General features: G+C 39.0%; 1 protein-coding gene across 3 annotated transcripts in view; it reads left to right on the top strand.

The window, feature by feature from the left end:
• NELL2 (neural EGFL like 2) overlaps positions 1-16,788 on the top strand; it is a 329,888-nt gene that overhangs the window by 194 nt on the left and 312,906 nt on the right. The window contains exons 1-3 of one of the 3 annotated variants that reach the window (XM_045462598.1): positions 96-250; positions 654-739; positions 1,181-1,309. In XM_045462598.1, coding sequence (XP_045318554.1) covers positions 685-739; positions 1,181-1,309 — 184 coding nt within the window. In that variant the 5' untranslated portion in view covers positions 96-250; positions 654-684. Of the gene's footprint in view, positions 1-95; positions 251-653; positions 740-935; positions 1,038-1,180; positions 1,310-16,788 lie in introns of those variants that run through there. The other 2 variants (XM_045462596.1, XM_045462597.1) reach the window with 2 other exon arrangements.

The following is a 16,788-nucleotide window of genomic DNA, read 5'->3' as shown; positions in this document are numbered from 1 at the left end:
GTGAGGGCGGGGGGCGGGGGGGGGGGATAGGAGGGCGGGGCTGCAGCAGCTCCCGGGCTCGCTAGACGGGGCTTGGAGACCAAGGAGCCCCGTGCTGGAGAGGGACGCAGAGCGCCTGGCCTCGCCCTCGGCGGTCCCTCCCCACTCCTGGTCTCCCCTCCTCCCCGGGCCTGCCCCTCCCGCTCCGGGGGAGCCGTCTCTCCTCCGCGCGTCTCCGGCGCTCTCTCCATTGTCTCTGCTTTTACAACAGGTTCGCGCGGTGGGAAAGACGAGCGGGTGCGGGGCAGCCTCACCCCCGGCTTTCTTGGGGCCGCCTCCCTTCCTCTGGGGGGTGTCGTGACTTCGGCTGCTTTTATTCAGCTCCGGAGCTAATTCCTCGGCGGAGCAGCCCCCGGGCGAGCCCGACCCCTCCCTCTGGGCCCCCGGCTCTGCCGGCGCTGCCGCCTCGGCTCTGCGTGTGGGAATGATGTGCGCATTGGAGGGTCCAAGTTCTTCACGTGCCTGGGGTGTCCTCCCATTTTTTTCTTAGGGAACCAATTCATATTAATCCTACTAATCAGTAAATGCGAGGCAGCGGCAGGAGACACAAACGCTATTTTCCCGCTTGATTCCGAGAACCTCTTCGATTTTTATTTTTATTTTTATTTTTAAAGAGGGAGACGATGGACTGAGCAGATCCACACCATGGAGTCTCGGGTCTTACTGAGAACATTCTGTTTGATCTTCGGTCTCGGAGCAGGTGAGTGGCCCAGAGATGGGGCGGGGGATGGGATGGCCCCCGCCTGGGGGCAGCCGGAGCTGGTTGGGGACGCCTTGCTTTTCATCAATCCGAAGTAGGTCTGGAGTGGGAAGCTTGGAGTAGGGGGTGGGTTTGCATTTGGATTTTTCTGTGCTTGCCTTGGAGACGCTAGGGCGGGTCACACCCCTAGTCCGGGGTCTGAGGGCCGAGGGGGAACTTTGCACCGAGAGAGGTTTAAAGTAGGTCAGGGAAATGGGACTGGGTGCTCCGCTATTTAAAGCTTGGCTGCTGATCTCAGGTAAGGCTTCGCACGGCGGAGGAGGGAGTCGCCTCCCTCATCAGTTCCCAATTATTATCTCTTAGACTCGGTTCTTTGCTGCCCTGGAGGAAGAGGCTTGCATTTTGATGGAGGTTTTTCTTTCTCCCCCACCCTCCCACCAGTTTGGGGGCTTGGTGTGGACCCCTCTCTACAGATTGACGTCTTAACAGAGTTAGAACTTGGGGAGTCCACGACTGGAGTGCGCCAGGTCCCCGGGCTGCATAATGGGACGAAAGCCTTTCTCTTTCAAGGTATGGAGTGCGCGCCGAGTCCCCAGTGCGGTTTCAGTTCCGATAACCCAGGAGGGAGTTGGCCTCGCAGCTCCTCCTAACTTCTGTATTGCCTCATGGATGATGACAGTAATCTGGACCTGAGATATGGAGGGGTTAACGTGACAGACACACACCTTCCATCTCTTTTTAAGTGGTTTGGTTTTTCTCCCCTCCCGCCCCCACCTCCTTACTTTGTACTCTTGCCAGTTCTAATGGATAGTTCCTTAATTACTGTACAGAAACTCCGATGGCAGATGGTTGATTTTAGAGTCTGGGGAACAATGAATTACAGCACAAACGCCTCATTTGGGTGAAATTGATTTAGGTAGAAAATAGGATAGCTTAATCTTAGTTAAGACACGGCTCTCTGAAAGTTCCAGGTACAATGGTGCCTGGTTGGGAAGAATTTCTTTACGTGGAGTAGCTTTCTGGAAAAATGAATACCTCTCAATAATTTTATCTACTGTATATCACAAACATACTATATGTAAAACGATTTCTTATTGAAAGATCACGATTCTACTCTAACAATGTCAAGAGAAAGAATAATATTCTCTTAAATATGATTTTGAAAATCTTTCAAATAAATTTTAATTCAAAGGTATATCTTGTATCACCATTAATTGTATACTTAATATAATAAAACTTTTCTTTTAAGTCAGTGGACGTTGGCCATACACGAATGTCTACATTATAATTTATATATAAAAGTATAGTTTGAAGCAAATTCCAATACATCAAGCTGTCACCTTTGATTTACCAAAGCTTTTGAATATTGCTTGATTTGTGGAAAGATGTAATATGAGATTCTAAAAGGTAGCTAAACACATACAGAAAGATTCGTTTCATATATGGTGAAGTACAGATGAAGGCAAAACAGAAATGAAGTTTGGTGTAACATAGCTGATGAACTGACTAAGCTAGCCACCCTGAGTTTTCTTGTGTGATTTTGGTGCCATGGCTTCATAATTACTAAAGAGTTGGATGTGCAAAATAAAACCACTTCAGCAAATCTGCCACCAAGAAACAGAAATAAAATAAAACTTGAATGTCTCTGTAGTGGTGTTGTTGCCTGACATAGCCAGTATGTGTCACCATGGACAGTAGCACTAAAGCTTACAACGGGAAAAGGAGGAAATTGACATGTGCTGCTGTTCTTTAAAACAAGCTTACTCTTCTAAAAAATGTAATTTTCTGTTTTAATTATGGTGAGCCCACTAACTATTTCTATTGTGATAAATATTTGTGATGATATTTTATTTACTGAAACGTCTTTTGGGGGGAGGGGTAGAGGTGCAGCCTAGCTATCGAATCCTTTAAAAAGAATGACTAAATCTAATAAAGGAAATAAAACTAGACTGTCAGCAAAATTCACAAAGTGGAAGAGAAGTGTCATTAGGGATAAGCTTCTGGTTTTTTCTTCCTTTTTTCTTCTTTTTAAAACCTCTGATTTTCAGTGCCTGTGAACTGGAAGCGAAGTTATTTCAGGACTGCTAATTTGAGTAACTGAAAAGCTTTACAGAAGCTAACGCTCCTAATAAACAAATGATGTTGAAGTGCCCTTAAAATTTCCAAAGCTCCTTTAAATTATACTAGTGTTCTTAGTTTTCTCAGAAGAGTATCTGAGCTGTCACAACTAGAGACCTTCAGGACTGTGATTTTATGTTCTCATGCTAGACAATTAGACAATTTCTAGGAAATAGTCTCAAGGCACAAATTTCTTTTCCTGGTTAATTTTTTTAAAGCAATATTTAGTATTCATCTTTATTTAAATTGCCAGTTCATCAAGGTAGGCATTGTGTTGCAAATGAATTGTCCATTGTAACTACTTATCAATGCATATCAATGAATTGATTTTATTTCCTTGTTGGTACTAAGCCCTGCACTGAGTAAATGCCTAACAAATCTAGTTTTTGAGAACTGAAGATGTAAAATTTCATTTCCTGCCAAATTATGAGCTTTATTTCATATAGCCAATCAATCAGCAAGTATTTGCTACCTGCTGTGTTCTCAGTAGGCGTATGTTACTGATCTATTGATTACGCTCTACTAACTTCTTTTATTCTGAGATTTAGATTATCAATTGACAACAGGTGGATCTTTGGCTCTGCTTGGTAGTTCTGCATTACCTTGGAAATATCTTTTCTCTGCTATTAGAAAATATTGTTAAGAAGCCACTTCTAACTCCTACTGCTTCACGGGGATTCCATGGCTTTTAGAGAGACAAAAGCTTTTAGACTCTGAAGATTTGATGGATTTGATTTATGGTCAATTGAGGGTGTTGCAGATATTTTCGTATAGTGTGTCAAATATCAAAGCAGGATGGTAACAAATTACAAAACTTGTGAGATGCTCTCAGATTTCACATGAACCTATCAGATAAGTTACTTTGTGCTATCAAATATGTTCTATATAGATGGAAGAGATTTTGAACCATTAAATTTCTCCTGCAGTGATAAAACCATCTTCTTTTGTCTCTTAGCTTTAAAATAAAGAAATCTCAGCATATAATTTCCCAATGATTTTTGCTCATTTAATATTGCTTCTCCTTTTGACTACTTCATTATTCTCTGTGGTGCTATTTAAGATGCTTATAATTCAGTGCTTTTTGAAACTATAAATAATTTTTGTAAATTATTGTGCAATATGAATCTATATTAATAATTATATTTTATTATATATGATAATAAAAGCAAGTGGGAATATATTTCCAAGTCATATGTGGTTTTTATCATAATAGCAACTGTATCACTAAAAATTTAGTATCACTAAAATTGTTTTGTTGTTGTTGAAATTTGATTTGTAGCTGAATTGGAAATTGAAGTAAGAAGCTGCTAAATTAGATCATCCTTTAATAAATGTGGCTTTTTATGTGTGCCAGTTATAATCATTTTCAAAAGGAAAAAGTATCCAAGCAACAGTTTGGAATCTACATCAAAATCTAAGTATTTCTAGCTTCAGTCTGACTCATAGCCACAAAAATATATTACATTTTTAAAAAATAGAAGACTGAATGCTGACAATGAAAAAGACCTCTGAAGGCTTGTAAAGAGTTCTGAAATCTTAAGGACTAGTGTAATTGTAGATAGAATTCTACCTACTTACCTTGTTTAAAGTCTAGGAAATATTTGTAATGATAATGTTCTTTCTTCTCTGTACATGGGAGACCAAGAAAGAGAGCATAAGAAACACAGTTCTAGCACTTTCTAGCAATGTTAGCATGATTTTTAGATCTTTGGTTTTAACACTTTCTTTGGCCAGATTCCCAAAGTTGATAGTTTCATCTGTTGGTTTAATAAAATTTCTTTTAAGGTGTTCACAGATTTTATGATATCATTAATCCCCACAAGAGAAGTAAGATAAAATCAAAGCATATTTTCTTCCTGAGTTGGTAATTTAAAAATAAGCTTAGTAGTTATTTTTTTTAAAGAACTTTAAGTTTTTAAAGGGGAAAAAAAAAAAGTCCACAAGCCTACTCTTAGGTCAGTATTTAAAAACAGGACTGAAATTGGGCATTTGGTGGTAGGCCATTGACTTTATTAGGTAAAGGTGGCTGCATTAAGGAAAGCAAGCTTGCAATGAGTATTTGTCAATATGATGGTCAGTGGACATCCATGGACTAGGGACAGTGGTGACTGGTGCCCCAATAGAATAGAATAACACAGTGACAAAGAGATGGGCTTAGAAGTCAAGATAGACCCAAGTGGAATCTCATTAGTTGTTTTACTATGGTGAAGTTACTCAATTTCTCTGAATTTCAGCACCCTCAATTATAAAATTAATGCTGTTATCGGGATTAAAGGAGATATGTTCATTCATTTAAATAAATTTTTGTTGTGCAGTTGTATTCTGCTAGGTGTTAGGCATGAAGCAAAGGAATAAGTTATAACTTTACTTTCAGAGTGTCTTAAAGATAGTCATTAAATAAATATTTACATGGATAATAATTTAATCACTGTTAAGGTAAATGCTATGAAGAAAAACTAAGAGTGCAATGGGAATCTATAATCTAGGGAGTCGCAGGATCAGGGAGACTATCTTTGAAGAAGAGTCATTTAAGCTGATAGCTGAAGGATACTTAGTCTGGAGAAGAGGGGCTATGGGGATTCAGAGAGGGAGAATCACAGAGACAAAGGAAATAGCATGAACCAAGATCCCAAGCCTGAATGAGCATTGTGCATTTGAAAAAAATGGAAGAAATTCAGAGTAGTGTAAGCATATGGTTGAGATATGAAATGATCATAAATGAAGAGAGCAGAGACCAGATTACAGGGTAGGCCATGTTAATAGAAGAGAATTGAAAATTTGTCATTACATAAAGATATATTGTGGTAGGCAGAATAATGCTTCCTCAAAGATGTTCATGTCCTAATACTAGGAACCTGATACTGTGTTATGTTACCTGTCAAGAGGACATTAAGATGTATGTAGAGTTGCGGTTGGTAATCAACTGACCTTAGGGTAAGAACTATTCTGGATTCTATGGTTAGTCCCCATGTAATCACAAAGGTCCTTTAGATCTGGAAGAGGGAGCTAGAAGAGTCAGTGTCAATGATGCAATGAGAGAATGACTCAACCTGCCATTGCTGCCTTTGAAGATAGAAGTAGGCCATGAGCCAAAGAGTGTGGGCAGTCCTGAGAAGGTGAAAAAGGCAAGAAAATGGATTTTCCCTTAGAGTGTCCAGCGCTGCTGACACTTGATTTTAGCCCATTTCTGTCCTCCAGAACTGTGAGATAATAAATTGTGTTGACTGAAGTCACTAAGCTTGTGGTGATTCTTTATAGCAGCAATAGGAAACTAGTACAGATTTTGATATGTGGACGTGGGGGCTGCTGTAAGAAATACCCAAAAATGTGGAAGTGGCTTTGCAATTGGGAAATGGGCATAGACTCGAAGAATTTTGAAGAGCATTATAGGAAAACCTAGATTGTCTTGAACAGACTGTTAGGAACAATATGGTGATGGCAATTCTACTAGGAAGGATTTAGAAGAAAATGAAGAGTGTGATAGAGAAATCCTAAATCACCTTAGAGAATTCTTAAATTGTCATGAACTGTTGGTTATGTGGACGTTAAAGACACTTGCCCCTGGGAGCTTAGATAGAAATCAGGAACATGCTATTGCAAACTGGAGGAAAGGGGATCCTTGTTATATAGTGGCAGAAAGCTTAGCTAAATTGTGTCCTGCAGTTATGTGCAAAGTAAAGCTTGTAAATATGAACTTAGGTATTTAGCTGAGGTGATTTATGTGCATATTATTGAAGGTGCAGCCTGGGTTTTTCGTACTGCTTCCTCTAGTAAAAAGTGAGAGGAGAGAGGCAGATTGAAGGAAAAACTATTAAGCAGAATGAAACCAGAACTTGATATTTGGGAAATTCTCAGCCTCCCAGATTGAAAATGATGCTAAAGTGAGGAGATTCATTGTCAGGAATGCCTGCCTTGGAGAGAAAGCCGATGGTTTTCTAGGGAAAATGTTTTGCTAGGGTCTCAGAGGTAAGGTCACAGTACTGTCACATAGAGGGCTCTTTGAAGAAATTGAACATGCAACTCATGGATTCCCTCAAACATCTCAGCAGAAGCCAGTTACAGAGATAAATGTAGCCAAGAAATATTTGTGGAGGAGCCTCTTGTCTAATGGAGTAAATCACCATGACACATATGGGGGGACCCATGTGGTTCTTGAGAATACTATACCAGCAAAAATGCAACTGGCTGGGCCTGAAAAGGGAAGTGAGGATGTAGTAAAAGAAGGTTGTTGATCCCTAAAATTCTACGAGCAAGAAACAAGCTGATTAATCTACTCAGCTGCAAACACGAACCACCTTTTATGAAAAAATAAGGTTGACTAAGAGGGTACAACTGAGAGCCCAGAAGGCACAGCTGAGATCCCAGGGGGTGGAGCCAAGGACCACAAAGGATTATTCCTAGACTTTGAAATCAAATATAATTTGCCTAGCTGGATTTCAAAGTTGCATGAGTCTGATGTCTAATTTTTAAACTTCTATTTTCTCTCTTTTTGCATGGGAATGTCTATAATTATTATCCCATGTCTATTGCACCATTGTATTTTGGGAGCAGACATCTTGTTTCTTGAGCTTGACAGGTTCACAGATGGAGAGGAACTGTGCCTCGGGATGGATGGTACCCAAGGCCTCATTTGTACCTGATTTAGGTGTTGACATTTGGGGCTTTTGAATTGATAAGATTTAGACCAGATTTAAACTTCGAGTTGATATTCTACTGAGTTGAGACTTTGGGGACTTTTGGATAGAGTGAATGTATTTTGCATGTGGGATGCATATGAATCTTTGGGTGTGAAAGACGGGCTGTTGTAGGCTGAATAATGGTCTCCCAACCGTTTACATACTAAACCCTCAGAACCTGTAAATATAGTATGTTACTTGGCAAGGGGGGGGATTAAGGTTACAAAAGCAATTAAGGTTGGTAGGGCGTCCGGGTGGTTCAGCTGGTTAAGCGTCTGACTCTTTATTTTGGCTCAGGTCATGATCTCACAGTTCATGGGTTCAAGCCCCAAGTTGGGCTCTGTGCTGAGTCTGCTTGGAATTCTCTCTCTCTCTCTCTCTCTCTCTCTCTGTCTCTCACTGCCCCTCCTCAGCTCATATGCACTTGCTCTCTCTCAAAATAAGCCAACATTTTAAAAAAAGAAGTAGTTAAGGTTGCTAATCAGGTGATGTCAAATATGGAGATTATCCTGGATTATCTGAGTGGGTCCCATGTAATCGTAAAGATACCTTAATTTACGGAAGAGGGAGGTAGAGGCATCAGTGTCAGTGTGATGCATTGTGAGAAAGACTTGATAGGTCATTGCTGGTTTTGAAGTTGGAACCTGGTTGTGAGCCAAGGAATGTGGGAAGCTCCTAGAAGCTATAAAAAGCAAAAAAAAAAAAAAAAAAAAAAAAAAAAAAAGAAGGATTTTTGTATTTTTCTTTTAGAACTTCTAGGAGAAACACAGCCCTGCAAACACCTTGATTTTAGCCTAATGAATTCATTTTGGACTTCTGACCCTCAGAACTGTGAAATAATAAATTTGCATTGATTCAGCCATTAAAGTGATATGTTACAGCAACCATAGGAAACTAATATATATGTTAAACATTAGCATCCATTTGTTTTGTAACTGAATTAAATTTTATTTTGAGCCCTCTCTCTACTATGCATGAGAGTGTGTTTGTAGGGTTGTTGGAAACTTGAATTAGCTGGTTAAAGTTATGTTAGTCATTTGTAGTTTAAAATAGTTTCTGGGGCATCTGGGTGGCTCAGTTGGTTAAGCGTCTTAACCTCACGGTTTGTGAGTTTGATGCCCGCAGGGGGCTCTGTGTTGACAGGGTGGAGCTTGGAGCCTGCTTCAGAGTCTGTGCCTCCCTCTCTCTCTGCCCCTCCCCTGCTCGCTCACTCACTCGCTCTCTCAAAAATAAATAAACGTTAGAAAAAATTAAAATAATTTCTTAATGTGTAAAGTCAGAGGCTTCATACTGAATGCTGAGTCTTTAAGAAATTCTCTCCATCATTTAGCTATGAGATCATTCTGGAAGCAAAGAACAAAATCAAGCACCGGGCTTTTTGATTGTATTTATTTTTTAAAAATAGACCCTTCCTCCCTCAAAATGTTAATTCAGAAGTGGAGGGGGGAAAATTAGCATGAATATTTTAGAAGCAGAATGGATAACACTTAGCATGGTGTTTGGCACCCAGTGAGTGTGGTAGGCATAATTATGGGCAGGGGCAAGCATAACTGGAAGTCTTTATCAAAAGTGCCAGGGATTTCTGTGGGATGCCAACTAGGTTTGGTTTGGGAGGAGCTGGAGCAGTCTTGACAATCTCCAACAAGTGGATGACTTTGAATGTCATGGCTGAGGCATACCCTGGATAGCAGTTAAAGTGAAGAGCCTCCACCTTTCTTTTCCTTTATTCCATCTCCCACTGGTTCCTTGTTCTCATGTTGGTCCCAGAATCCAGTCTTGCAGACACCTACCCTCTTTCCCATTCTTGTTAATACCTGCCTATAATTCAATACCTGCTAACTGATAACTTAGGTATCAGACATTAAGGCCTTACAGTGTGATATGTCTCCTGTTGATTTTACTTCAATTCTATTAGTTGTTTTTTTTTGTTTGTTTTGTTTTTTACTGCAGTGCTTTTGTGTATAAGAATGGGGCACACACTATAATGGGGGGGATGTTTACATAAAATATTAGAGGAGGTAAAATAGGAACTGAGATTTAATTATAAATAGTGAAGAAGATGATGGGCATTGAAGAGGGCATCTTTTGGGATGAGCACTGGGTGTTGTATGGAAACCAATTTGACAATAAATTTCATATATTAAAAAAATAAAAAAAATACTGAAGAAGAAAGTTTGGGACTTTATCTTAAAGAATGAAGCTAAAAACTATGAAAATTGTATGTCTCAGTGTATATATGGCAGAGTGTATGTAATCACTTAACTGAGTTAAAAACAGAGCAAATAGAGCAAAATCAAGTGTTGTGTGTGTGTGTGTGTGTTTGCAAAGACATGTGAGGGCTCTCTCTTTATCCTTTTAATGCAAAACCATTATGTTTTGATGTTTGTCATAATGGTAAAATTTTTATTTTTTATTTTTATCTACCTGTGTCAGACCACCAGAAGTTAGTGCCTTTGTGTGTCATTTGAGCACTTTTCTCACATGGTTTTTTATAGACCCTGACAATTTTCATCTTTTGCTAGCTAGGTTTCAGTTAGAATCAACATTGAAGAGGTAGATATATGTGCAAACTCGTTTTATAAGCAAACGCTTTATTACTGGGTATTTTTTGTAATGATGACTTTTGTTTCACTCTGTAAGCTCATTTGTTGGAACTCAGAAATGGGCCACTGTAATTAAAAAGAACTAGGGAGAGAGCTGGTGGGAAGAAAAGTGGAGCCTGACTCTTCCCTTTCCTGTTTGGCCTGCTGCCAGCCATCGGGCCCTCGGACAATTGTTTACCGAGTCATTGTTAATGGTGCCTCTGCTGACGTTCTTCATTCTGGGGAAGGGATGGAGAACCCAGGCAACCACATATCTTTCCCTACAAAGGGAGGATTTAGAATGAGGACAGCAGACCACTGCTCTGAAAGGTCATACTCTAATGGCCTGGACATAGGGAAGAAATGATGGAAGGGACTGTAAATTCATAGTGAGACGCAGTAGTAGTTGGGTCCATGGACTCCAGAGCTGGACATGTTGTGTTTGAATCCTTTGTTCACTAGTTGCATGACCTTGATCTTGTTCCTTAAGTAATCTCTGAGATAAAAGCAGCACTACTTCTTAGAGTTGATGTGTAGATAGATTGTGGATGAAACTGTGTCTGACATTTACCAAACATCTAATGTATGTTAAGTATTTTTTTTGATTTTCGAATTAGCTTAGCAGCAAACCATGCTCCTTGGATTATTTTAGGGGCTTCCTGGTAGAAGCGGTGGATTTTGTGAGGGAGCTGAGGTGAAGTGATTTTCACATGAGGCAGAGAAGACACATGAAGGTAAACTGAAGTGGGGGAGAAACCGGCCCTGAAACATCTTCTGTTCTGTTTTTGCTGTCTTGGTTCTATGGGTGGAAGAGAATATGCAGATGTGGGTGGAGAGGAATGAGAACACATGGCAGATTTGGAGAGGAAGGAGTGTAATTTGCCCTGTTGCACCACTGTTCAGAAGTGGGGGGACCAGAGAGAAAACCCACAAAAGAAGATTCATAGCATAGCTCCTCTGTAGGCACCCAAACACACTACTTTCTCAGCATATTGAAAGTTTAGCTTAGTGTTTGAGTTGTGACAAGTGTTAGCAGTTCTGAGGAACAAACGACATGATGGGGGCATTACATTACTTGGCTCTGTTGGGGTAAGCTTGGCTTTCCTCGGCAAGGTGGGAACTGGTGGTGAAGGATAATATTTCAGGAGTCTTCAACGTTAGCCCAGGAGCCAGTGTTAATGTTGATAGAACTGTTGGGGTGGTCTTGTGGATCCTCTGTGAATTGGGGTCACTTTCCTTCCATTTCCTGCTACTTCTTTGGCTTCTTCTCTTGAGTATCTTGCTGGCATATATTCTTTATTTCTATAGTCCAGAGTCCCTGTGTCAAATTTTTATCCCAGTGGCCCCCTGAGACCCTGGTCTTGAGTGACTTGCTGTATTGTTTCCCTATTAAGACTGTAAGATCCCTAGGGAACTGGTCATGCTCTATGTTTCTTCTGGCCACCAACAACTCTATGCCAGTTCCTTCTCTGGTTCTTCCTGATTTTTTTTTTCCTTTTACATATTATTCAGGAGTCAGCTAAGCTGTCACTTTGACTACAAATCCTTCTTTTGGTGGAACTGTTGTTTCTTCCTCTGTGTTCTCTTAGCATCTTCTATTAAAACAACCATCTCACTGTATTACTTTATTAAAGCAAGCTTTCTTGTTTTTATGTAAAAAAATCTGACCAGTTTTCTTTTCGTTGTTACCACTTTCCTGATCCAAGCCGCCACTATATGCTGGATTACTGTGGTAGGCTCTTATGTGGTCTTCCTGCTTATGCTTTTGCTCCTCTGCAGGCTGTTCTCAACAGAGTTGCCAGAGTGATCTTTTATTATTTTTATTTTTTAAATGTTTATTTATTTATTTTGCCAGTGAGGGGTGCAGAGAGAGGGGAAAGAGAATCCCAAGCAGGCTCTGTGCTGTCAGCAGAGATCCTGACCCAGGGCTCTATCTCAGGAACTGTGAGATTATGACCTGAGCCGAAATCAAGAGTTGGACGCTTAACTCACTGAACCACCCTGGCACTCCCAGAGCAATCTTTTAAAAATGCAATGCATATCATGTTACTGGCTTGTCCCATTCAGTGGTTCTTCATTTCACTCAAAAGATGAAGTTCTTATTATGCCCTACAAAGACCTACATGATCAATTCCACTACCCCATTACTTTTCCAGCCTAATCAGTTCATCCCTCCTTTTGCTCACTTTGCTTTAACTCCACCGGCTTCCTTGCTGTTCCTCAAACAGGCCAGTTACTCTTCTGCCTCAGGGCCTTTGCACTGGCTGTTTGCCTGGAATTCTCCCCCCCCCCCCGCCATATATCTGCATGTTTTCCCCTATCCTTCAAATGTTTTCTCTAATATCAGTTTTTTAAAATAAGGCCTACTCTTACCACTGAGTAAAATTTCAGGTAGTCCTATACCTCACAAGTACTCTTGATACTCCTTGTTCTGATTTGTTAGTGTTCGTAGCATTTATCATCTAACATGCTATGTAATACACTTATATATCATTTGCTATAATTTGTTTATCATCTGTCTCTCCTGCTAGAAATTAAGCTCAATAAGAACAGGGATTTTTGAATGCTTTATTCACTGATATGTAACCCAACTGTCTAGCATACAGTAAGAACTCCATGAAAATTTGTCCCATGGATATATTTATTTTGCTGACTAGTTTGTGATCTCTTTAAGGCTTGTTTCTTCTTGTAGTGTCCTATCATGGCAGCATATAATGTGCTCAGGCAAATATCGGTAAGTGAATATTTGTGGCATTGAATTGAGTCCAAGTATTCACTGCAGATCTGATTTTTTTGGGGGTGACATTGTTATGTTTTATATTTATGTAACTTTAAAGAAGGCTAAAGAACTCTTCTTTTGAGTCAAAACACCTACTACTTTCTTCTTTAGTCATGGGAAAAGGTAAGAAGGTTGAAAGACATGGAGAAAAGGTAGTTCTGCTTAACTTAGTTCTCTGAATTATTCTGAGAGGTCTCTTCTGCATTCTAAAATAGAGTGTGGTGCAGAGGAAATATAAGCATGTTGAGGAACGTAGACATCCCTATGGTTGTTGACAGTGAGAGTTTACAATTTGAGTCTGAAGTATTGTGAATTCAGCATTTAGCAGAGGTGCTTGTATTCATTTGAAAAGTACTGAGAAACATTTCAAAGGCAAATAAGGATTAATTTGGATTATCTATGCTGTAGTACTTCTCACTACTGCAAATAAACCAAACTGGAGTACATCCAGAGGAAAGCAACCAGGTAGTTGAAAGCTTTGGAAACCATGTCAGATGAGGAATGGTTGAAAGAGCTTGGAATTCAGAATTTTTAGCCTGGGCAATAAAAGATAGTGGAGATATGACTTTTTTTAATTTACATATTGGGAGGATAGTCATGTATAAGGGGACTTAGATTTATTTTGTGTTGCTCTAGAGCAGTGATTCCCAAATGTCAACCTGATGATCAATGGTTTATTGACTGCCTTGTTAAAAATGACTCCCTGACCTTCCTAAACTAACTAAATCCATATCTCTGGGGGTGCATCCTAGGAACCTATATTTAAAAAAATTCTGTGATTTTGATGTTCAGCCAAGTTTGTGAACCATTTTCTAGAATTGAGCCATCCTATAAATATAGTAGCTACTAGCCATGAGTAGCTATGGAGTACTAGAAATGTGGCGAGTACAAACTGCGATGCAATGCAAGTATAAAAATACATACAGGGTACTAAGACAGTATAAAAAGAATGTAAAATATCAATACTTTTGTATTGATTATATGTTGAAATAATATTTCTGGATATATTGGTCAAATAGATATATTATTAAAATTAAAATCACCTGTTTCAGTCATTAAAATTAGCTATCCATCCATTTATCCATTCCATTCAATAAACACACTTCTAATAATATTCAAAGAGAGTTCAAATGACCTATTTTAGGAAAAAGGTTCCAGTGGGGTGGGGGGTGAGGATTAGACTAGATACTTTCCAAGGTCACTTTAGTTCCTACTGAAATTAAATTAGTCTCTTTTCCCTTTGAATTAACTGTTCATTTTATTGTAACCTCTGGTGTCCAGAACATCTTTTTCATCTACCTGATAATCCTTAACACTCTCGTCAGAACATTACCTTTTAAAAAGGATCTTGGATCGTTCCACTGCTCTTATTAAAGTTTTCTACTGAGAGATATCCTGTCATTTACTGCTGTGTATCTGTTTTATAAATATGTGCATGTGTATCTGTTTTATAAATGTTCATTCTTAATGGTAGTGATCCACATTAGTTCTTCCATAAACCGGTGTTTTAGTATTTAATCTATTTTGCTTGTCTATTTAAGTAGAGAATCCCCTAGGTAAGCACTATGTCTAATTCTGTATTCTTACAGTCTAACATATTGTACTGATGGACCATTAAATGTCCCAGAAAAAGTGCCAAATAGATTAAGTATTTCAGAGAGGAACATAACCTGTATTTTTAGAACTTATTTAAATTTCCAGCAGTAATTGGTAGCTGAACATCCTCACTATGAGTTGTGTGTGTTGACATATACTTGTAAATGAGCAGGGCTCTTCCTAGAGACTGACAGGTTGTTAAAAAGAAAATAAAAAAGGTATATAAAAATGGTTGGTCTGTGCTACCAATGAGATGCAGTGCTCTGATAGTCCCTGAATGTTGAACCTGTCGACTTTGGAGGAGAACATTTTGTTCACTAATGTGGTTTGCTGTATCCTTCCTATATTTCATCAAATTGCTAATTATACTATAAATATAGATTCTTTTAAAGTGTCTGAGTACTCCAGAGAGACAGCTTATTTTATGATACTATCATTCATATGTTTGTTCTTCCTTCAGAGGCTGATTTTCAAAAGTTCTGTTGAAATGTAAGTATTAGTGTTATTGCTTTTGTTAATACTTTCCATCCCCTGATGTTCAGAGTGAATTTATATAGGATGCTTAATGGATAATTTAATTCAAGCATCTTAGGGAAATATTGTGACTCTAGGCTTTATGTTTTTGCCTTTCAAATGAAAACTGAGGGACTTTTCATGATAGAAGAAGAAACATTATATACAAGTAAAGGGGAGAAATGCTTTAAAATATCTGAAAGAAGGGATTGTTGAATCCAAATTTGAGTCCAAAGAATCCAAACTTGGGCTTGTGTGGGGTTTTAGTACACTTAATGTTTCATTATTATTGTGAAAGAAAACACACAAATGACTTTACCACATCCTTTTACTTCAAGTTCGAAGGTCAGAAATTAGAACTCATTTTAATTAGACTTTTAACATTTCTTAATTTTTTTTTGTAACATTTATTTATTTTTGAGACAGGGAGAGACAGCATGAACGGGGGAGGGTCAGAGAGAGAGGGAGACACAGAATCTGAAACAGACTCCAGGCTCTGAGCTGTCAGCACAGAGCCTGATGTGGGGCTCGAACTCACGGACCACGAGATCATGACCTGAGCCGAAGTCGGACGCTTAACCGATTGAGCCACCTAGGCGCCCCAGAGTTTTAACATTTCTAACTCAAATCTAGGTCGCCATTTACCATATCCTTTACCAAATTCTTCCTGAAGTGCATCACTAATTTATATAGTAAACAATAATCCTGAAGAGACAGGACAGTGTTTTAAGTTATACTTTTTAGAAGACTACTTTGTTATGCGTTGAAGTGAAGGATTGTTTGAAGTTTAAACGGATTGGGTATAAGAACTTGAGCTGGACCGGGAAGTTGCAGTATGGGAATTTGCAAGAAGTCGGCCCTGCAAAGGGAAAGAAAAGAACACAGAAAGGATGTGTGTTCATTGCCACTCACCTTGAAGGCACTAAGACTCTATGCAGAGGTCAATTTTTAAAAGTCGCTACAAAAATTTCATTATCCTTATCATAAATGTTTCTCTACAACAAAGCGTCTCATAGTAGATTTTCATCCCTTTGCTGCTGTGGGTCCAATTTTTAATAATTGGTTGCATTTACAGTGAAAATAGTGTAATTTAAATTGTTCTTTGATAACACACTTCCAAATTAGAACATGTTTCAGAGACTAATGGAAAAAAATGAGTGTTCACTCTGTGAATTATTGACCAGGCAGGTAACTGTCAAGTGGGGAAAAACCCACCTATTTAATGGATGATTACTTTTTCTTATTTTGGTCAGCAAATTAGTAAAGTCAGAGGGCGAAGTTGGGAGCAGGCCAGATAGGCTGTGGAAACTTGCAGGCTCAGTCTTATTTCTAAAACTTCACAGGACTGATGTTAATTACACAGGCATCAGACAAGAAAAAGTAAGGTTTTAAGTAAATACTATCCTAGCTGCCTTATGAAGAAACTGGAGCCATCTGTGTGTAACAAAGCTTTTCTCTCCTGGGAAAATATAGACTAGAGGAACAAATGCAGAACTACCTCATTTTAGACTTTCTGAAGTTATTATATAACCATGCAACAAATGTGTACTACTGAGAGATATTGGAGGATTCATTTTCTTCCCACACTATCTTAATGGAAGGAGTTGGTAAGGAAAATACAATTTGTTAACATTTTTGTTTTCAATCTTGTATGTTGATATATGACTCCACAGAAGGGAAATATCAAATCATTAAATTGAAATAGAGTGTTTCAGGTAAAAGTCTATTAAAAAAAAGAGGAAATCAAATGCTCTGTTGATGTTGATGACTATTACACAGTGAACA

This window comes from Leopardus geoffroyi, chromosome B4 (genome assembly GCF_018350155.1).
Source record: "Leopardus geoffroyi isolate Oge1 chromosome B4, O.geoffroyi_Oge1_pat1.0, whole genome shotgun sequence".
NCBI lineage: Eukaryota > Metazoa > Chordata > Mammalia > Carnivora > Felidae > Leopardus > Leopardus geoffroyi.
This window is presented reverse-complemented; position numbering and strand designations above follow the sequence as displayed.